The sequence below is a fragment of the Anabrus simplex genome, chromosome 5, assembly GCF_040414725.1.
Source record: "Anabrus simplex isolate iqAnaSimp1 chromosome 5, ASM4041472v1, whole genome shotgun sequence".
Taxonomy (NCBI): Eukaryota; Metazoa; Arthropoda; class Insecta; order Orthoptera; family Tettigoniidae; genus Anabrus; species Anabrus simplex.
Genome location: NC_090269.1, coordinates 137,387,682 through 137,411,898, shown reverse-complemented (window position 1 = coordinate 137,411,898; position 24,217 = coordinate 137,387,682). Strand labels below are relative to the sequence as shown.

Below are 24,217 nucleotides of genomic sequence, written 5' to 3'. Positions count from 1 at the left end.
ACTCTTCAGTCAACTTCACAAAAAGGTGAATATTTCAAAAATTGAGTACAGCTCCATCTGGAATCTGGAAGCATGGCAGCAATTGAAGAGTTTCTACTGTGGCACATATAAAACATTCAAACTCTTCTTTTTTACATATAGTAAATTGTATATCGGTATAATGTTTTTTGTCATATGTGTAAGTTCTAATATAATTTGCTTTTCACTGTGTCGAAAAGAAATTTTCAGTAGAGACTGAAGCATGAACATCCCTCTCTTTTGCTTCCATTGTGGTATCACCAACTACCTTCCGACAGTATGATCCTTCTCTAAAGCCAACCATGTGAGAACTTGAATGCCAGATTAGTAGTAAAAGTAAGGAGGGTATAGGGCCCAGATAAAAACAATAGAACAACATGAAGGACTGTGGGTAAGGTACTAGTATTTTGTCTATTAACGACAAAGAGTAAGCACTATTCCAAAATAATTTGTGTAAAAACGTAACAGGAAGACATACAAAAGTCAATGATATAAAAATGCAAGGCTGATTTGCCTTAAATGCTATCATTCATCTCCTTCAATCCATAGTGTTTCATTCACATTATGAGAAACAATAGAATTACTCCATTTTAGCTAGTAATAAAAAAATGTACATGTTTCCACACAGTTTCCTTCACAGACCAAGCAGCTCTACACAACAAGGAACAAAATATGAATGTTTGTAGGGAACTATGGAACCTAGGAATAGTGCATATGGTGGGTGAGCGCCATCTCCTCTGCCTGTCAGGTGCTTGCACTATTATCTCCCCTTGGTCAGAACTTGAGGTCCTTGATAGCTTGAGGAAGGTCTGGCAGCTTGATGTCTTTGATCTGCTGGGGGATGTTCATGTTCTTAACCGCAGAGACTGCGCGAGCTGGGGCTGCTGCAATGCCAGCCTACGCACAAAAATATTAACACTTCAATAAAAGTATTCTAACATATTATTTTTTAATTCCAAGAGCATAGTGCAAAAACTGGATGATAAATAAATAAATAAATAATTACACATTCTACAGTGGAACTTCAAATTTCCCATTTCTTATTTTACATTTTCCCAGACCTTACTGAGAGTTCATATAACTAACGTAAATGTTTCCTTGAACTTACGTTTTCTTCATTTTACGATTTCCTTGAAAATATGCTAGGACTCTGAAGTCCCACTGTAAAGAACAATTCTGATCCTGCAAGTTATTGGTTGGAAGATATTACACACTCCTGAGCAGAATGATTACATTACGTGCATTCCTACTGACAGTTGTGAAGAACAATGGCGACGATCGATACATCGGTGCCCTAGCAGGAATGAGAATTGTAGTGCATAGTGTTTGATAAGTCAAAGCAGAGAGGCGCAGTAACGAATCAAGGTTAAACAAAGCAGTCAGCATTCTGTGTGTTTAACTTAGTGAATCATATTAACTTTTCCAAGTTGTAAAACATTGTGTAACATGTATTCATGGAGAAGAAACCAGAATGCTTTTTCTCTGGGTGAGAAAATCAAAATTTTGGAATATGCTGATGCCTATGTGGGGATGCGCATGGACTTTGTTGCAAGACTGCGTCTGCACATTTCTGTATTAAACACATCATCATCATCATCATCCTAAACCATCTCCAGTTTCCCAGGTGTGGTATATGAGCCTCCTCCATCTCATCCTGTCCTTGTACCATTCTTCCTCCACCAACTTGTCCCAATCATGACCTCTCAGCAGTACATCACTCTTAACTAAATCTATCCATTTCCTTCGTGGCCTTCCCACGGGTTGTCTTCCTTCTACCTTTCTGTCAAATTCCTTCCTTGCAGTTCTGTTTACTGGCATCCTCTTCATGTGACACAATCGTAAAGAAACAAATGGAAATCCACAACAGTTTCATGTGTTGCAACCTTTCCTTCTCAAAAGATCGCAAATCCATGAAGGTGTCACGATTGGAGGAGCATGAGTCCATCCTTACAAGTTGGTTTAAGCACACCCCTAGCTCCCAATGCAAAACACTGATCGTTTACATCTGAAGGAAAAGACTATACAAACTGCGGCACAGCATGGGATCATCAACTTTAGAGCATCAAATGGCTGGATCGACCAATTCAAGAAAAGAAAACCACAGCATACATACATACATACATAATCATAGACCGTTATGCCTTTCAGCGTTCAGCCTGCAAACCTCTGTGAATTTACTAAACATCGCCACATTCCTCTATTTGCTACTAGTGCTATGGCCTCACTTAGTTCTATACCTCTCATCTTTAAATTATTAGAGACTGAATCTAACCATCGTTGTCTTACCTTCCATAAGAGTCTATTATTCTCCTAGATAACCTATCCTCCTCCTTTTGTCTCACATGACCCCACAATCAAAGCCAGTTTATATGTACAGCTTCATCCATAGAGTTCATTTCTAACTTAGCCTTTACCTCCTAGTTTTGAGTACCCTCCTGTCATTGTTCCTGTCTGTTTGTACCAGCAATAATTCTCGCTACATTCATGTCTGTTACTTCTAACTTATGAATAAGATATCCTGAGTCCACCCACCTTTCGCTCCCATAAAGCAAACTTGTCAACTTCATCCTCATCTGCACCCTCACATGGTGAATACACAGAGACAATTCTCTTCCTAATTCATCCAACTGCCAAATCTAACCACATTATTCGCTCATTTACGTGCCTAACAGAAGCTATGTTGCGTGCAATTGTATTCCTGATAAACGGTTCTACCCCATGCTCTGCCCTTCCCTTTTTAACACCCGTCAAGTACACTTTATAATCTATCTCTTCCTTGTTATCTCCCCTTACCCGAATATCACTTACTTCCAGTACATCCAGATGCATCCTCTATGCTGACTCAGCCAGTTCTACCTTCTTTCTTCCATAAGCCCCATTAATATTGACAGCTCCCCATCAAATTCCATTTTGTTCACCAACTTGTTTCCAGGGAGTCCCTCACCTGTCAAATGAGAGTGGGACTCTGCTACTCCCATAGGTCCGAAGCTTGATTAAAATGTTCTGAGCTCGGTAAATTCATGAAGCAGGATGCTACCCTACTCGCACAGAGTTCAAGTGAGGATCTCTCCTCTAATGGGTTAGGAACCACCTGCGGATTGTATAGTCCTAGCTAGCTAGTCCTAGGGCCACGACTCAGAATATGTCCAAGACGCCCACTCCCATTCCATAGCAACTGGTATCCCGACTCTCAGGACCACTTACTAGGCCACTCAGCCGTTGCCCGTGGTTCACGAACTACGATCTGAGTACAGTAACCCACACCATGAACCACAGCAGCAAAAATAAAAACTCTCAAGAAACTAGTGTTCAACGAAATAACCAGCGTCTCTCAAACTGAGAATCTCAAAAAGCTTTGGAAGATGAACGACCAAGCAGTGAGCAAAAATGACGACTTGAAGAGGAAACTGAAAGCAGTAAAGCAGATTCCAGTCAGGCAGAAAAAGCTAATTCTGACTTATGAACCTGTCAAACAGATTAAACAGAAGGCTTTGTGAATCAGGATTGGAAATGCAATGATGAGGATGAAATTAAATGGGAATATTTCTGTAGATTAGTTTCTCTACAGGAGATAATGATATTATTTTTATGTCACACTAACTACTTTTTCAGTTTTCAGAGTCTTTACAAGAGTGACAAAGTTTACATGCAGCTAATAAATTAAGGCAAGATCATATACAATGGCAAACTCAAACGATGAAAGTTTCTCTTGCTGCAGAAACTTTAACTAATTCATTTCAAAGGCTTTGGAATTCTGCTTATATTTAGGCCAAGGCTGTGAAGTGACTGTGGAGCTTGTAAAATGTATGGAATTAATATTTGATACATTGTATTCTTGCCGCCTAATGGGGAAAGGGACAAAGTCTTCTCTTACTAGAAAAAATAAGGACCTAATTGTTTGACAGATATATCTGTGCATCAGTTATCTGAAGAAATTGAAACTTCAGGATAGTACTCCTTTCAATATGTGGATCTTTTATTGGCCTGTTAAGTGTAAGGGAATTGGCAGAGACATATCAAGGCAGATGATACACTTCTTAGTTATTTACTTACAAAATTTCTAGTCAGGACCTTTTAGAATTGCTCTTCTCATCCATACGTAATAGGGGAGGAAACAGAAATAATCCCAATGCAGAGCAATATTCAGATTGGCATACAGGAAATGTTCACTGGGAAAGATTGATCCATCAACCACCGCAAATTGTAAAGTGCTTCTTTTATCTACTGTGGTTCCTTCTCAAGAAAGGACCTCTACTGATTATGATTACTGTGCTACAGATTACGAATCACTCACCAAGTCCTCCAAAAAAGTTGTTGAATATATAGCAGTGCCATCCGTGAGGTGGGAAAGAAAATGAAATGACACGACTGTCTGAAGGTTATGTTTGCTCAGCATTCTGAAGAGAAGAAAGGCCTTATTGCCTTGAAAAATGTTAAACATAGTGTTTTTTATCCAGCTCATGATGTGAAATTATGACACGTGGCTGAAAAACTGTTCAGAAAAAAAGTCACCAATTAGACTGCACCACAGATACAGAGCTATTATGCAAGAACTGAAAGTAGAGACTATAAAGCAGATGTACAGGAAATTAATTCTTTTCAAGGGACAATGAATCAGAGCTAAAACATACTTATCGGTTCATGTGAATGAGAGAGCTGTTTTGAATTGACAAATGCGACTATTAATAAATCAATATAACATTCCTATTGCTTATTGTCAGTTTTATTTCCAGTTTATGTTATAAAAATGCTTCCATACAAAGGTTGCCTTTGAAATGTATGATAATTCACTAAAGTGTTTTTTAATTTTCTTGACTGTTAAGATACACATCCTAATCCATAATCTAGTTCCACTGGCCTACACTCTTCTGTTCATCGATAAATTGGAGATGAATGGATATTTCCACATCTTCGTGATAGAACAATAATTGATTTACACTTAATCATTTTCGTAAGTATAGTACTTTAAACTAAAACAAAGTGTTATGTATTTTGTTTTCTTTTAAGTTACAAGCTTAATGTGCTTGTTAGTCTACACTATGATTCTGTAAGGAAAACTTACACGCATCAAAGAGTTATTATTTCTACAAAAGATTGTTCAGATATTTTCATAATCAACTCAAATAATCTCTAACTGTTAAACCTAATGAATATGGTCTGTGCGATCCCATTCTGTTTTGCACTCTGCCAACTGAGGTATATTCATTCAAGACATGGTGGACGCCAGGTCAACTTTCTTCGAAGATGGCAGCGTGATAGCCAGTCTATGTATTATATTCTAGCTCTTTGAGACAAACTTTCCTGCTTACTATTCTTCGTCTACATATGGATCAATCGTAGAAAGGCATAAAATAGCAATGACGGACTTGCTATCTAATACCTTGGAACTCGGAAAGAAGTGAAACAAGTGATACTCCAAAGTGGAGGGAAAGCAGTGGAATAAGAAGAAGCAGCAGCAGCAGCAGCAGCAGCAGCAAGAGGGAAGTGAATATGCAGACACTGAAAGTACCACATTCCAAGCAAACTTGATAGTTCAATAAAAATACATCGCCAAGAATTTTCAGGGAGCTGTAGTCCTCTCAACAATGGGATGACCGGGTGAGTTGGCCATGCGGTTAAGGGCGCGTGGCTGTGAGCTAGCATCCGGGAGATAGTGGGTTCGAATCCCATTGTCGGCAGCCCTGAAGATGGTTTTCCATGGTTTCCCATTTTCACACCAAGCAAATTCTGGGGCTGTACCTTAATTAAGGCCACGGCCGCTTTCCTCCAACTCCTAGGCCTTTCCTATCCCATCGCTGCCATACACATCCGTGTTGGTGCGACGTAAAGCCACTAGCAAAAAAAAAAACACACAATGGGATGAGGCAGAATGATTAGCACGACTCGTCAACTAGATCATCAATGAGGGAAGAACTCTGACCGACTGGCAACTGAGCGTAGAGAGAAATAATGAATCAAGGTTCAACAATGCTAAAGCAAGAAGTTTGGCGTAACAGTTAGTAGTATTTAGCAAGAAGGAAGTGGTCCAGCTCATTGGCTGAATGCTCAGCATCACAGCCTTTAGTTCACAGGGTCTTGGGTTTAATTCCTAGCTGCATGTACTTAACACCTTCACTACCAGCTGCCTGAGCAGCTTGCAACTGTTGGGGCCCAGCCACCTACTTGACAGGTGAGTTCTACATTAGTGAATATTAATTCAAATTTCTATACAACCTAAGTTTAAAAAAATGAGTGACATTTTTGAATATACCTTCAGGAAGGGTACTAGCAAGCTGGGAGTGTGTGATACCCCAAATTTCTGGCAGAACTATCTATATTCACTAATAATTTTCCTTTCCAGGCAAACTCAACATTTTCTTGTAGGTGTTGCTGGGAAGTGTTGTAATGTGTGATCTTTTCTCTTTCCATCCAGTCTGAAGGGTGGGTCAGTAGCAGGAACTCTGTGAGGAGGTACCAGATCCTTTGTGGTTGGGGGCAATGATGCTGAGGTAGATATAGGAGATGGTGGCTGTGATGCTACAGGTGAAGATTGGGTGCCGATATTCCCTATCTCTTCGATCAGTGATCAAACTACTTTTTACAAGAAAATGAGGAAATTTAACTGTTTACCAGTCGTACTTTCATTGAAGAGAACAAAACAGTTAAAGAGAGTGCAAAGTAGCAGATGAACAAATAGTTTCTTAGGCCACTGACTGTTTTGCAGAGAAATGGATACAATGCTAGGTATGGGTCAGCAGTGTCAACAGTGTGCATGTATTTATTATAATCAATAATACTCTGTGGTACAGTTGAACCTGTTCTTCACTTCGACTATTGCAGCAGAATGTCCAGTTGAGAAAATATTAAATATTAATTACTCCCTCATCCTCCCAAGACTGTATAAGAACATCCCCGCCCCTCCTAAACATCATTTCTCCATGCTTTAAATCTTTCATTTAGTCCTTCAAGTCTTTAGGCAGACCCTAATTTGTCACACTGCACTGCATGTGACAGTTTTCAAGTCAAATAGCTTCTGCGACAACTTCACGCTATTATAGTAATTGTCCATATAAACATAGTACCCTTTTGCAAAGTAAGGAGATAACTCGATCACTGTGTTCTCTAAGGTCATACCTGTTCCATCATAAACTAGTACTTTGCAAATACACCCACTAAGAGATTCATAAACCATACTTAGTTTTTTTACGTGGATTGTACACTTCGAAACACAACCTACCACGCCACGCGAGCATGCCTTCATCTACAGCAAAGGTGCCGAGTTAGGTGCCTGTTGAGGCTAGCCCAGTACGGCTGGACTGGGCTGACGTAAATGCAAGCAGCTTACGTAGCAGACATATGTCAAAGTGAAGTGAGAAAGCGAACACACTTTGCAGGGAAGTGAAACAGTGACATTCGATTGTGACTACGAAGCTCTCCTCCACTACTCTGTAAAATGCTGATCGGGGTACAGTATTTGAAAAGAAGATGCTATAATTGCAAGGAAACCAACCTTTTCAAGATATTTCAGTATGATTTATACTGTGCTCAATATAAACAGCCAGTTTTATTTTCTTATATTTATATATTCAAAGAAAACTGACATGTTCTAATTTATGATACAGAATTTAAGCATACAAGCTATGATTTACAACTGCTTGGATGGGAATGATAGTATTTCCATTTCAAAAAGTAAAATTCCTATTATTCATTCAGCAAAATGAAAAATATTTACATAATTCAACAAGTTTACTGCTTGATTTTGCACGTTGTTATAGAGTTGTCTTACTTTCCCTGTTCAGTGAATTTCTGAAAATAGTATTTAAAACTTATCAGGCATCCAATGATAATAGTTAAGACACTAAATGGCGAGGGAGTACAAGATTAAAGTACAACAATAATATAAATGCATCTACCAAATAGATGTACAGTTTGCCTATAAGTAAATAACCTAACTGATGTTATTTCCAGTAAGCATGATTGGATTGTTGGTGAGTTTATCAGATAATTTAAATTCAAGCAACCCCAAGCCATAGCTCATCCACCTTAACTATGTATTATGTTATTTTACTATTAACTTAGTTATCATGTCTTAGTTAAAGAATTACTTGACACTAGTAATACATTACTAACTTCAATCATTTCCACTAACTGTGTTCACTCTGTAATAATATGCACTTGGTGCTATTGACTTATCTGAGATTACCGAATTATTTACTATTGTACCTTTCTGACTGAACAGATTAATACTGTAAAACGGCCATTACATTATACACACACACAGTGTGTGATGCTGTCTTAAGAATAAGATCCTCCAAGAAGCATAAGCAGCGCTCAGCAGTAAACTGTGATGGTGTCCACCATCCAGGCACATGTAGCAGCATTTTTATAGGCCCTTGAGTTTGCCAGAACCATTTTCAGGTGGTTGGTTGCAGGAAATTTAACCTCATAGGACCCATTATGTATCCTGCCATTAACACCAACCTGTTTAGTGGTGGTTGTGAACGACAACCAGGGGCAACCTTGTCAAATAGGGCTATTCCAAAGAAGCAACACAATGTGACTGTGGAGAAGAACACACAATGAGTCACTTATGCCAATGCCCACTCTATACTGACTCATGCAGTGATGGAGGGTTAATGAAGGCTGAAGAAAATGTGGTCTGGGCGAAGATTATTTCATTTTCTTTGCTTAGAGATGGAACTACCTAATTGTTCTTTTGCATTATTCTGTTATGTTATACAATTATGTAATGTCAACATTTATATAGCTTCTGACTCGATGAAATAAAATAGCAGGATAATGCTTGGCCGCACAGAGCAAGGGTTCGATCAGCAGATTTATCACTCATCGGGCATGTCTAAGACCATCTGGGTTGCCAACTACAGCATCCGAGGAATTTACATGATCTAGAGAGCCAGTTGCAACAAATATGGATAAAACATTCTGTACAGTATCATATAAAACCTGTGTATCTTCTCGTCTGCTTGTATTCAAGACAGAGGTAGGTAAGGGTTATTCTGCCCGAAGGCAGGTCCGAACCTCCGCAGAGATGTTCCTGAGCCGGAGTTTACGTGCGGTAGGGTGGCCAGTTCCTTTCCGCTCCTCCATTCCCTTACCCCCCACCAACAGCGTGTGGCAACCCATCCACCTCCTGACCACGCCCAATGTTGCTTAACTTCGGAATTATCACAGGATCCGGTGTTTCAACACGGCTATGGCCGTTGGCAAGACAGAGGTGAATCCACAAAATACCCTATTTTCTCGCATAATTAACGCCCTGCTCTGCATAATTTACGCATTCCATTTTTTGGTTCAAAGTGGGGAAAAAAGAAATGTCTGCATATCTGATACGCCCACTTATTTATTGTACAGTTCCAGATAGAGACGTCAAGTAGCAACCTTCCTATTGCAAAATCTGGCATTTCAAATACCATGCTACTTCCAGTTATCACATGTTAGGAAGTACCACTGCACTAGTTCAGTGAGTGAGTCAGTGCAGACGTGCTTAGTGACGCTCTATTCCAGTCTGGTACAAGCATATTTTGTGTGTTTCGGGTACATGTATGTTCTGTGATCTCAAAATTGTTAAGACACAATGAACAAGTATTTGAGTAATATTGCATCATATAAACTTGTGGTGATAAGTTCCGCTGAAACACATGGGAATAGAGCAGCAGGCCACAAGTATTCAGTGTCCGAATATACTACCAGAAACAGAAAGATGCACTTCAAGCAGCCAACAAGTCACGCAAAAATTTTGCGGCTCAAAAGTGACAAGTTCCTGCAAGTAGAAGAGGATCTAGAGAAATACGTGATTTTTTTATGCAATGATGGATATTGCATATTATAAATTCCATTGTGATACCATATAACAATTTACAAATGGAACAGAAAAATGGTAATGTTGACTAGGTGAACAATTAAATTACCATTTTTCTATTCTAACGATGGACACGCCGTTTCTCATAAACTGCTGTATTTTTTTAAAGAACAAGAAATAGCTGCATTACATGGAATCAGTCTCAAATTTTAAAGTTAGCCAAGGCTGGGTGATTAATTTTATGAAGAGAACATCATTCTTTGATGAAGAACACGAGTATCCTAAAGAATGCCCAATGATTTCACCCAAAAAAGTCATCGATTTTTATCGCTTTGCAATTCGCAAGCAGGAAATTAAGAAATATTTGCTTTTCTAACTAGGAAATGCAGATCAGCCACCAATCAGTTTTGATATACAGTAGAGTCTCGATTATCTGACCTAAACGGGACCTGGAGTACGTCGGATCACTGAAAATGTCGGATAATACAGAATAACTTTGAAAATGAACTAAAACAAACAGCAAGGCTATACCCTTTTACTATGTTTTACGGTACTCTATTTATTGACTTATCAATTCAATTGTACAGTAGATGCAGTATTGAACGAAAACATTCCAAATGTCTTACGAAAAGAAACCTGTCAACATTGTCTGCTTGCCTGCTGATTCACGTTTTCTTGCTGCGAGATCCTGCCATCGACGATAATCTTTCACTGTGAGTCATCGTTTTCTCCTTTTGTTCTGCATTGCCTCCTTCTTCTTCATCATCCTCATTTTCGTTAGCATTCACAAAACCAATAATATCAGGATCAGTTAGTTCAAACAGCTGATCTTGTGCACACCACTTACATCTTGAGTCGTAGCATCCTCACAGCCAGGAATGCGATTCAGGAAGGGAACAATGTTTACCATGTCTTCTTGTACCACTTCCTCTCGATGTTCAACCTCACTCAACAGTATGTTCCAAGACTTTCTAACATCATTGTTTCAACTTCTTCCCAAGACTGCGCTATCGAGTATGCCACGTCTTTCATGTTGTTTCATTTTAACATTTCTATCATGTCGTTGCTATTGTCCATTATCTCTATGAGGGATGAAAGGAGTTTCCGCTGATATTTCCCCTTCAGTGTTTCCAGTACACCTTGGTCCATTGGCGGCATAGTGCATCACGTTAGGAGGGACGAACATGACTTTGATGTCACCATTTCTAAGTTGCTCTTCGTTTGGGTGTGATGGAGAAGAATAGCTTTTCTACGGAGATTGTTTGAAGCTTGAAATTTTTCTACATCTGGAACGAACTGTGTAAAGAACAGTCTTTTAAGAAGTCAGCAGACATCCAGGCAGCCTTATGATTCGTGTAATGGACTGGAAGACCATCAACAGAAATGTTTTTAAATGTCCTAGGCTTCTTTGCTTTACCGATCATAAGCAATTTTGCTTTTACGTTCCCAGTAATATTACCACAGGCAAGAACAGTAACTGTTTCCTTATTATGCTTGTAGCCAGGTGCAGACATCTTGGCTTGGGCTGCGAGAGTTTTGATGGCAGCATCTTGAAATGCGGCTCAGTCTCATAACAATTAAAAATCTGATCACCGGTTAATCCTTCAGCAAGAATTATTTCTTGAAATTCCCTTTTAAATTTGACAACCTCATCGGATTTAGCTGACAGTTTTTCTCCACAGATATTAAGCTGCCCAATGCCGTACCATTTTTTCCACCAATCAAGCCACCCAGCACTGGCAGTCAAATTAGGGTCCCCTTCATTAAACTCATTCTGGAAATACACCGCCATTTCTTGCAGAATGAGGCCAGACATTGACAAGCCCTTTTCTTGGTTTTGAGTGAACCAAAGAAACAGTGCTTCAATTACTTCTTGGTACTCACCTTTTTCATTGTTTTTTCCTAATTTTCAGTGCATCACTTGTTGCTCTGGTAGAGCACCACTTTTCAATTTCTTCCCTCATGTTTCCAGTCTCCCACTGTAATACGTCCAACACCATAATCTGAAACCACTTTTTGAAGAGCTTCCCCTTTGTCCAGTCTCTTTAACCCACTCAACTTGTCTTCCACAGAAACAATCACCTTCTTCCCTTTACTCGCCATACTCACAGAGGATATGAAAACTATAACATCCGCGCCCAACCAATACTACAGTGAACAATCCTATCGCATGACTGCCAGTGCTTGTCCCACAGTCGCACACTCCACACCGGCTGTCCCAGAATTGCCTCCACCTAAAGTTCAAATTAAGCCTAACAGTGTCGGATAACACGGAATGTCAGATAAGCGAAGGTCGGTTGAGCAAGACTCTACTGTACCACAAAGTCAAACAATAAATAAAGGGACACCGAGATCGTACGCACTACTGGAAGTGAAAAACAACGATGTTCTGCAATGGTTGCTGTAACAGCTGACAGCAGAAAGTTTACACCTAACATTGTTCTGAAACAAAAAACAAAAATGCTGAAAGTAAAATTTCCATGAGGGATCCATGTTCATATTCAAGAAAGAAAAAAAGTGGATGGACGCATCACTCGTACAAGATTTATATACGAATGGTTCGGGGAAACTGATCAGGGTGTCTCCTTCAATGTCCAGCCCTCTTCCTGTTGGACAGTTTTCTCTCTTTTTTTTTTTTTTTTGCTAGTTGCTTTACGTCGCACCGACGATGGGACAGGGAAGGGCTACGAGTGGGAAGGAAGTGGCCGTGGCCTTAATTAAGGTACAGCCCCAGCAATTGCCTGGTGTGAAAATGGGAAACCACGGAAAACCATTTTCAGGGCTGCTGACAGTGGGGTTCGAACCTACTATCTCCCGAATACTGGATACTGGCCGCACTTAAGCGACTGCAGCTATCGAGCTCGGTGGACAGTTTTCATGGCCAACTGGCAGAAGACACTACAAAATTATTAGAAACCATGAAAACCATTTGGCAGTGATCCCTAATAGATGTACATTAGTACTTACAATCCTTGAACATTTTGATAAATAAATCATTCAAGGACAATGTGCGAAAACTCATCCACCAACATTGCACAGAGGAAAGTGTTGATACTGAATGCTTGGGACATGATTTCTTCACAGGTGGACGAAAAGAGCTTCAAAAAATAGGAATTTTAAATAAGTTAGATGGGAGTGAACATGATTTCTTATGAAGAGATGTTGAATAGCGACAGCAACAGCAATTCTTCCTGCAGTTCTGATAGCAACATTGAAGATGGTAGTCTATAAAGGCAACTTTTTGCTGGTATGTCATTACTACTTAAGTGATTGTTACTTTAGTCAATTGAAATTTATTTTGCTTCTGGCCGTATTATCAGCTTATAATGGTAAGAATATTTTCCAGTGTCCGTACCTCAAACCTGCATGTCTAACCTGTCTGATGTAGGTCTACTCTATTTGACTATTCAGAATAAAACTTATGTTGTAATCTTATGCCAAAGGGTTGAACGAATTTTGCACACAGTATATTTGATGTGTATTAAATGTAAATAAATTGTAAATATTTCGGTATATCTGAATTCTTTAATAATTTACGCACACAAATTTTTCACGTTACAATTCTCATTTTGGTCCATATTGAAATGTATGTTAAGACAAAGAATGTTACAAGTGTTCATTAATTTCCACCTATTCAATACAAAGTTAATCTTTTTTTGATTGTTGCAGGTGAAGGTAACAAACTTAGATTATTTTTGGGTCTGTCAGGGATGAGGTTTGTTGCTAATTTGAGTTTGACCTTGCTGATTAACCCTCTCATGCATGAATTTAAAGAAAATTAAATTAAAAATAGTGTGATGTGATTTTCCTGGTTAAAATGACCCTATTAGGTGATACAAACATAAAATACAAAACAAAGTTACCATACTTGGTGGGAATTGGATGTCCTCATATGAGGACATCATGCATCTAGTGGAATAATGTCAACACGTCATACACATACTACTTTGGTTTATTATACTAGTATTTACAAGAACTATTTACACCTAAGGCAATTGTGCGAGTGCAGCGAAATCACACTGCTCCTACTGGGGCATTTATATGTAATTGATGTACTTCACATGTTCATATTTCAGACAATGGTATGGAAACTCTGAAATCATTCTGGACATAGTGGTACATTATATTTTCCACAAATATACCAGGTTTTACTTGCGCAGTTTTTATCACGGTGTCTGTTAGCATTTCTAGCCTCTGTTTTCTGCGGATATTGTCCTACCCCATCTATCCTCTTTTCAGCAGGCACAGTATGTGTAGCCTGTTTCTTGAGAGGTGGTGATGGGCCATTTTTGCTTGGCCGTCCCCTCTTCCTTCGTGCTTCTTCTGCCTTACCACTGAAGATAAGTCCTGTTGCCACTCGACTCTTGAACTCGAGCAGGTCCACAGGGGTCTTACAGTCCATTTTCCATAGTAACCAAGCATTTACAACTGTGACATTTAGCATATGGTAAAAAATCCTCATGTACCATCTGTAGTTCCTTATACAGTATCATACCTGTAAATAGCCACCAAGGAATCCAGGAGATCAACAGCGCCCATATGGCCGTTATGTATTTCTATACCCTTCAGCCTGTCAATTTCAATGAATTTCTTCTCCTTTCTACACCATCTTCTGGCCTTACCAACTGGTTCTAAGCCTGCATATGAAGAAATGATATGAAATGCCGAATTATCAACCCACCAGATTACTGTTATGCCATCTGTTGATGTTGTAAATGATGAGCTTCCTCGACCCTCTTTCTTTAGGTCCTTAACATCTCTCAGTTTTTTAGTAGTATCCTTCAGCCTATTTTCTCTGAAGGGCCCTACAAACCAGGTATCAAGTTCTTTCAGTTTCAGCACAAGGGTAAGTTAAGTGCTGCTATCTGGTGGGAATGTTGTAAACTACTATAATGTTGTCCTACAAACCTCACTCGCTCATCTGATAACATTACAAACCATTTGGAAAATCCTGGAAAATAAATATTGGATGAAGCAGTTGAGAATACAAGCTAACCTCAGAAATAACACATGGTAGTTTGATGCATGATGTCCTCATATGTGGACGCCCGTATTATACCAATATTGTAAAGACTACAATCCAGAATAAGCTGAATTATAGTGGTAATGATAGTAGAATGTACAAAATGAAGAACTGCGCATTTACCTTGGGCATTTTCAAGATAGGAACAGCTCAAAACAATTGGAAACTATGATGACTTCTCACAAAATGGCAAACCATGAATATCGTGTTTTCAATGATGCTAATTAAATGCTTCCACCTGCTGGTTCTTTTAGAAACTGATGTTTTCCACTCTCACCCATCTAAAATAATCTTTTAATAACCTTACCTCCGTCTTTGGAATCTCCAGGGAATAAATAATGCCTAAAAATTCGGATGTCCTCATATGAGGACACCATGCATGAGAGGGTTAAACGGTTAATCATTTCTAGTTTATACCTGCTGATTTTTGCCAAATTCTTAATACATTTGAGTTCCGTTTTTAGGTTCTCAGGTGGTGGAGGGACTTTTAGGGCTCTGTAAACGAAACTGTAAAACGCAGCCAGTTTATGGGAGTTAGGATGTAATGATGAATTTTTTATTGTTATTGGGGTGGGAGTAGGTTTCCTATATATTTGGAAATCAAAACTACTATTATTATGTGTTACTGTGACATCTAGGAAATTTAAGGATCGATTGACCTCATCCTCTTTGGTAAACGTAATATTATGGTCAAGGTTGTTTAAAAAAATCTTTAAATTTCATTGCAATTATTGAGTTCTTTATTGATTATTACGAACGTGCCATCCACGTACCAAAGCCACAAGCTGAGGCTTTTTATTTTCGTCGTTATTTTAAGATGTTCTAATGAATCTATATAGATGTCAGCCAAGACGCCTGATAAGGGATGGTAAATTTTACCATTAAATGTAAAATAGTTGTTTTTTTATACAAAATTTAGGATCTTTATGAAGTCTTCTAATTCAAGCTTGCACATGTTTGGTGAGGTTGTCTTTGATAATATTTACAGTCTCTTTGGCTAGCACGTTAGAATACATGTTTGTAATGTCCAAGGAGCACAATGTGGTTGGGTAGTAACTTAAGGTGAATTTCTTTAAAATATCACAAAAGTCTACTGTTCTTTAATGGGGATTTATTGTTAAATCTGTAAGTCTTTTGAGAAAGTTGTGGATATACTTTGAGGTTTTATATGTCGGATTATTTCTACAATTGATGATTGGACGTATGGGTGTATCTTTCTTATGTATTTTAGGAAATGCTCTGGCTGTGGGGGTATTAGGGTTCATAAGGATTAGTTTTTGCTGTTCTTGTTCATTGAGTAAAAAGGTGGAGTTCTTTAATAGTGTTTTTAAATTTCGTCGGATGCTTACCGTGGGGTCTTTATTGACAAAAACATATCATCTGTGAAAAAATCCTGTTTTTTATGTAATCTTTCTTCTATAATAAAACAGTAGTCCCCCCTCTATCTGCTTTAGTTACTATTATATTGTTAACTTTTATTTTGTTTTTCATTTCTTTAATTAACCTTGTGTGGTTGAAATTAGCATTTTTATTTAACCCCTCAGTTAATGCTGGTAGTTTCTTTTTTATGTCTTGCCTAGTATCGTTTTGTAACTCCATAGGGGGTTTTGAAATATTCGACTCAACCTCTGCTATGGTGGTGATAACATCATTTTTTCTCGTACACTAGGCCAATTATGTTTTAACTCTTTACTTAAAAGATCCATTTCTTTTTCTGAGAAGCTTGTGAACCGTGTAAACTGTGATCCCCCTCCCAGACTATCTTTCTCCAGTGTTTTTACAGTGTATGTGCTTGCAAGCTGTACTATGTATTGTGTAATTTGATGTATTTACATGTATTTTATTTCCTATCCTTGCCCCTCTTATGGAATAAATGTATTTTTGCCCGTTCCGCATGTCTTCAGGGAAATGTAGAAGTATTCTCGCCCTGAAGAGTCCTCCCTCCCTTCCGAGCTCTCTCTATCTCTCTTGCTTCGCGCCCCTCTGCAACTCCCTTCTCTTCTAGAGGGGAGTTTCGGTCCACGTGACCGCTGCTCGGCTCGCGGTCGTTCTCCTCGGCCGGCCGGGCGATTCGGCTGTTGGCACTCTGAGCAGTCTGTTATCTTCTGGGCTTGCCTTCTAGCCCCTCGAACCCGGCACGCTAGCGCGGAGGTAAGAGAGAAAGAGGGATCTTGCTATTGTACTGTCCCCTTAAGATGTCGAAATTTAAGGTGCCTGAGGTAAAAACGAGGCTTGTCACTGTGTAATGATAGGAACTTTGTGCTTTGGATTCGATCTTTATTTAAGATTTCTAGTTGATGTGTTTGATTCAGTTTAAAGAAAGTATTTTCATGGCCGAAACATTCCATTGTGGGGTTAAGTAGGTGTTGCTTTTCTACGTTATTGTAATCCACTACGGATTCTCTATGTGCCTTCGGGCGTTGCGTTGGTTAAGAATTCGGAAGGCCATGCTTAATTTATTCTCAACCTTATTGTAATATTAGAAGGTCTTTCATATTATGTTCGGAAAGTTGCAAAGCGAAACCCTTCACGTATGCATGTGAACTTGTACCTGGTAGAGAGGGCTGGCTCCCTCATTAGTGTTTTGTAATAATTCTGAATGTATATACGGGTATTATCCTCTTAATTGTAAATTGTTGTTACTTGATGTTTTTAAAGCAGTTAAAGTTTCCGAACTTGTAATTAAAGAAGCTTGGCGAGATATCGTTGTTAATTGGTGTTGGTATCTTTCGCTTAATGCGACCTTCATCCAGCCCCTTCGGGCCGCCGCTTTTCCTAGCCCGTACCTGCCGTACCAGCTGGTAGCTGAGCGTGGGTTGTATGGGGCTGGTGTCGTATTAGTAAATGTACTTGATCGCTTGGGAGGGGGTCTCTCGGTGTCCCTCCGCCACGTTGCGCCCCATTTTGTCCCTTAAGTTATCAAAATGTCTACTCGAGATGTAGCTTATCCGGGCTCACTCCGAAAGGAAGAATTACTGTATGAGTTGACCATTCGGAATCTTGAATCTCGAGGTACGGTCAAGAACGATGAAGCATTATTACGAATCAACTTAGATAAGCCAGTCGTTGTACCCTGTTATACCGATGGCGAGGTGGGCAGTGCCGCGTCCTTGATTGATACTAATTTAACTGATATTGCTTCAATTATGGAATTTTTGGAAAGCGACGTAGTGTCTAGTCATCAGTTGAGGAGAGTTCAAGGTCGCCTCACGCATTATGTTCAGCGTATTAGGGACCTTTTGTCATTGGAGTTAAAGGATGAATTGAGGACCCAAATCAAGGACTTGGAAGGTAGAGCGCTTAGCTCGTTGGAGAAAACTGACTTATGGTTGACGAAATTGGCAGGCAAAACCAAACCTGTTTTGGTCTCCGTGGTAGGTGGAGATGATTCGGATAAACCTATAGGGAATAGAGAGGTTGGAGAACAGCAAGAACAGCAACCTTTGCAATCTATCCCACCGTCAAATGTGTCTATATTCTCCAATATTCCTCATCCATTAACGCTAATGTTGAAAGGGGCCCCATACTACTCTGTCAATTCGGCGAGCGACACTGTAGCCTTCCTTCGTTTCTTGGTCGAATTCCTGGACCATGCCCTGGTTTTTGGAATTTCTCATAGTCATATATTGCAGATTATCTATCCCTCCGCGAGTGGTGAGTTGTCGTATAGGATTGTTAAGGCCATTAAGGAACAGGAAACTATTCAGCAATTCCACGCGCACTTATTGACGCATTTTATTCCAGCTAGGGCGTTAAATTCGTTTGTGCAGAAATTTTACTTCAGAGTCCAGCGTAATGATGAGTCGTTGGCTGATTTCATTTTGGATATTAAACATTACGCCAGGGTCTTCGCGCTCCATTTTTCAGAAGAGCAAATCGTCTCGACTATTGTTGAGGGCATAAACCCCTTGTATCGTTCTTGTTTGTGTTTCGCGGCCCATCCCCGCAATTTTTCGGAGTTGGAGGCAATGGTCGTCGCCGCGGAAGGAGTTCGTCATGCGGATACCTTGCGTACGGGAAGTAGTCCTTCATCGCCCTATGTATCCGGCGCTCCCGCTTCCAGAAAGCCTGCAGACCTGAGAAGGTGTTATGAGTGTGGATCACGCGATCATTTGCGGAACCGTTGTCCCACTAGGACTCCTGGTCGTCGCCCGGTGGGCACGTCGGCTAATGCCAGTGTTCCTAATAGGAGTAGCAATTTGGCTTGTTTTAAGTGTGGGCGTCCGGGGCATTTTGCGAAGAACTGTGCTGGAACTTCAGCGTCAAGCTGACTAGGTAAGGGGGCTTCCGTCCCTCACGGTCCCCCAGTTGATGACAGCCCTCGTTGTGCTTCTGTTCAGCCTTTATGTGATACGTTTCCGCCCGAGTGTTTACGGATTTCTGCGGATTTGAAAGGTAGTGCTCCCTTCATAAGGGTTGAAATGGGGAACGAGCCTGTATCGGCCTTGCTGGACTCGGGGAGTGTAGTTTCCTTGGTCAGCGAGAAATGGTATATCGCACATAAAGCTATATGTAAGTTTTCGGACTTGCTTCCTGTGTCTGTTTCCTGTGTATCAGCTAATTCTTCTATGGTCGATATTATAGGTAGCTTCACTAGTAAAATTAGAGTGTCTAACTTTTCTTGGAAGTTCTCCTTTTATGTAGCCAAGGATTTGTCATGTCCCGTAATCCTTGGGACAAATTTCTTCTCTTACTCCGGATTGGTTCTGGACCTACAAAAGGGGGTTTGTTGGTTCAGATTCTCTCAATCGGTAAAGATTCCCCTTGGTTTATTTAATTCTGTCTCTTTCCGGTCGGTTACGTCCCCTCAAGAGGAGATGGTATGTGATCTTAGCCATCTCCCTGAGGATCAGGCGCGGAGTGTGAGGGAGTTGTGCGACACTTTTTCGGACGTATTTTCTGAGGAGTTGGGCGTGACCAATCTTTTGGAGTATAAAATCGAACTCTCTGATTCAACTCCAGTAAGGATTCCACCTTACCGTTTGTCCCCGCCTAAGATGAAGGCGCTCAAGGAGACCATCGATAAGATGCTTGACCAGGGGATTATTCAACCATCTACGTCCGCTTATTCCTCGCCCATCTTCCTAGTCCCTAAACCTCAGGGCGGGTTCAGGCCTGTCCTGGATTATAGGGTCCTCAATAAGAAAATTGTGTTGCAGTCCGTGCCGCTCCCCGATTTACACTCCTGTTTCTCCTGGTTTAGGAAGGCTCGATATTTTACTATCTTGGATTTAAATCAAGCCTACTACCAGATCCCCTTGGCTCCTGAGTCGCGGCATGTGACGGCATTTGCCACAGACTGGAATTTATATGAATTTTTGCGCGTCCCTTTTGGCATATCGACGGGCGCCGCCGTTCTTACTAGGCTTCTGGATAAGCTGTTTTCGGACATTAAATTTAACTACCTATATCACTATCTGGATGACCTTGTGGTCTATTCTGAAACTTTCGAGGAGCACCTGTTGCACCTTAAGGAAGTGTTGATGCGCCTTCGGGAGGCGGGCCTTACCGTCAAGCTTTCTAAGGTCTCCTTTGCGAGGCCCCAGATGTCTTTTCTTGGGCATGTGGTTTCGCCTGACGGTGTTTCCGTGGACCTCTCTCGTACCCAGTCCATTCGTGAATTTCCCCCCCCTAAGGATGTGAAAGGCGTAGCACGGTTTATCGGCATGATAAATTTTTTTCGCAAGTTCATTCCGGACTTCGCTAAGCGTGCCAGCCCGCTTAACTCCTTGCGTCGGAAAGGGGTTAAATTTGATTGGGGACCCTCTCAGCAGGCCGCCTTTGAAGATCTTAAGTTGGCCATCTCCAACGCGCCTATTCTTGCCATGCCCGATTTTTCTAAACCGTTTATAGTCCAAACCGATGCTTCTGCATCCGCTGTCGCCGCGGTGTTGTTGCAGGAGTCAGAATTTGGCAGACGCCCGATTGCCTATGCATCCAGGACCTTGTCCGCCCAGGAATCTAAATACTCGGTGTACGAGCTTGAAGGTTTAGCCGTGTTGTTTGCCCTCGAGAAGTTCCGGATGTATTTAGAGCACGTTAAATTCCAACTTGAAACGGACAACCAGGCGTTGAGCTGGGTTCTGGGTCGTCCTCGTAGAACTGGCCGTTTGGCCCGGTGGGCGATCAGGATCTCTGCCTTTCAGTTCGAAGTGCGCCACATCCGGGGGTCGGATAATATTTTGGCTGATTCTTTAAGCCGTATGTACTTTCCCGAGGGGGTTCAAGATGATCTACCCTTTGCTGTTGAGTCCCTTGCCCTGCCGATTTCTGCGGCGTTTCTGTCAGATACCCCCATATTGTATCATGACATTGGAAAAATTCAAAGAGAAGACCCTTACTTGGGACCCATCATCCAAGATTTAGAGCTAGGTAAACCGGTTGCTCCCTACGAGTTACGGAACGGAGTTCTGTGTTGTACGGCTCGCCATGATAAAAGGATGAAGGTGGTGGTATCTGCCGTTCTCGTGCCCATGATTTTTAAATATTTTCATGAGTCTCCCCTTGCGGGCCATCTCGGGGTCTTTAAAACAAGAGAGAAAATCCGTGAGAATTTCATTTGGAAGGGATTGGATGGTGAAGTGCGCGAATTGGTTAGAGCTTGCAAGCTTTGTAAAATTAGCAAGCCACCGCTGAATACTAAGGTCGGATTTCTATCTTCTTCTCAAGCTACTCGCCCTATGCAGCGTATGTTTATAGACTACGTTGGGCCCCTCCCCAAATCGAAAGGGGATGGTAATAGGTTCATTCTTGTTTGTGTTGATGCTTTCACTCGCTTTACCTGGATGTTTCCTACCAAGCTTGCTACTGCTGACACCACGGTAAGGTGTTTGAAAAACATTTTTTCTTCGTTTGGGCCTTGTCAAGTTTTAGTTTCCGATAATGCGAGGGCTTTTACGTCCAATTGCTTTAAAAAATTCTGTTTCGGCCTTTCTATCTCTCACGTTACGACCTCTGCTTACTATCCTCAGCCGTCGTACGCGGAGAGGGTAAACCGTAATTTGCGCTCTGCGCTTATCGCCTTCCATCATGAAGATATTTGGAGGTGGGATACGACTGTTCCTTGGTTAACCTATGCTTTCAATACTGCTGTTCATGAGGCGCATAAGTCCTCCCCGTTTTCTCTCATGTTTGGTTTCATACCTAACTCACCCTTGTCAAATTTGTGGAATATAAATGATCTGTTGCCGGAGAATATCGATCCTCCTAATGTTAGGGCTACGTGGAAACGTGCTATGGCTAACCTTAAGGTCTTTAATTTAAGGAAGCAGCAACGTTACAATCAGGGGCGAAAACCTGTCAGCCTGGCCGTCGGTGATAAGGTTTTTGTGAAGAATTTTGTACCTTCGAGTAAGCTCTCCCCCCGCTTTTGGGGGCCTTGTACTGTCATTAAATTTTTGACTCCTGTCACATTGCTCCTGAGGGACCCCGTGGCGGAGAGGGTGTTTAGAGTCCACCTCTCTCAAGTCAAGCCTGCCTAAATTGTCGGTGCCATTTGCACCAAGTTCGCCTCGCTTCGAATCACTGGTGGAGGGTTTCCTTAGTTAAGGATGATATCTTGTTGTATTTTAAAATGTTTACCATTGTTAAACGGTATCTTTTGATTAATTGTTCTTGTATTTCCTTTTACCTCACGCCCCTTCCGGCCTTTCTCTCCCTCCCTTCTTCATTTTCCGCCTTACCTCCGCGCTGCTGCCGGGTCCTTATGCGGCCTGGCGTTGTCGACCTACCCCCGGTCCTTCCTTGAAAAGTGCAAAAGGACAGACTTCTGTTGGCTCTGTTATTTTTCCAGTCATTTGGTGCATCCTGTTGCCGAGCTCTCTGAGAGGGCCCCTCGGTGGAGCTGTTGGTACGTCTTGCCCTGGCTGTGACCTGTTTTTCAGCTCCTCATGGACCATGTTACGCCTTCGGAGCCCCTATCTTCGTGCCTATCTGTTCTTATGGCGCACAACTCTTTCTGGTTGCTCACCTGCTGCGACCTAGCTATGTGAAGGACCGAGTGGGAAATTCGTCGCTGTCACTTATTCGCCAAGTTCCTGTGCCGCTTATGAACTTTTGGTGTGGCTCAAATTCCTTCTTCCGAGTCCACTTGTTATTCTACAAAAGTCTGCTCCTAGTAACAGGAAATTTTTAAGGCACAGAACCTCTTTATGTGCATTTCTATTCAAATTTGAATTTGAAGTTTTGAAGTGATTTTGGGAATGTGTTCTCCTTGAACTGGGAGTATTTTCCAACTGCATGGAACTCTTTTTAGAAGAACTGCATTTATATTATATTTTTAAGGTCTACTCTCATCTTCTCCGGCGTCGGCTTTTAGGCGGGGAGGATCTGAACCGTGTAAACTGTGATCCCCCTCCCAGACTATCTTTCTCCAGTGTTTTTACAGTGTATGTGCTTGCAAGCTGTACTATGTATTGTGTAATTTGATGTATTTACATGTATTTTATTTCCTATCCTTGCCCCTCTTATGGAATAAATGTATTTTTGCCCGTTCCGCATGTCTTCAGGGAAATGTAGAAGTATTCTCGCCCTGAAGAGTCCTCCCTCCCTTCCGAGCTCTCTCTATCTCTCTTGCTTCGCGCCCCTCTGCAACTCCCTTCTCTTCTAGAGGGGAGTTTCGGTCCACGTGACCGCTGCTCGGCTCGCGGTCGTTCTCCTCGGCCGGCCGGGCGATTCGGCTGTTGGCACTCTGAGCAGTCTGTTATCTTCTGGGCTTGCCTTCTAGCCCCTCGAACCCGGCACGCTAGTGCGGAGGTAAGAGAGAAAGAGGGATCTTGCTATTGTACTGTCCCCTTAAGATGTCGAAATTTAAGGTGCCTGAGGTAAAAACGAGGCTTGTCACTGTGTAATGATAGGAACTTTGTGCTTTGGATTCGATCTTTATTTAAGATTTCTAGTTGATGTGTTTGATTCAGTTTAAAGAAAGTATTTTCATGGCCGAAACATTCCATTGTGGGGTTAAGTAGGTGTTGCTTTTCTACGTTATTGTAATCCACTACGGATTCTCTATGTGCCTTCGGGCGTTGCGTTGGTTAAGAATTCGGAAGGCCATGCTTAATTTATTCTCAACCTTATTGTAATATTAGAAGGTCTTTCATATTATGTTCGGAAAGTTGCAAAGCGAAACCCTTCACGTATGCATGTGAACTTGTACCTGGTAGAGAGGGCTGGCTCCCTCATTAGTGTTTTGTAATAATTCTGAATGTATATACGGGTATTATCCTCTTAATTGTAAATTGTTGTTACTTGATGTTTTTAAAGCAGTTAAAGTTTCCGAACTTGTAATTAAAGAAGCTTGGCGAGATATCGTTGTTAATTGGTGTTGGTATCTTTCGCTTAATGCGACCTTCATCCAGCCCCTTCGGGCCGCCGCTTTT

At 41.1% G+C, this 24,217-nt stretch overlaps 1 protein-coding gene across 2 annotated transcripts in view; it reads right to left on the bottom strand.

The window, feature by feature from the left end:
- Positions 1-401: 401 nt before the first annotated feature.
- Positions 402-24,217, bottom strand: part of or (AP-3 complex subunit sigma-2 or) — a 212,576-nt gene continuing 188,760 nt past the window's right edge. For both annotated transcript variants that reach the window (XM_067148341.2, XM_067148342.2), the window contains exon 5: positions 402-915. In XM_067148341.2, the coding sequence (XP_067004442.2) occupies positions 793-915 (123 nt within the window). In that variant the 3' untranslated portion in view covers positions 402-792. The remainder of the gene's footprint in view (positions 916-24,217) is intronic.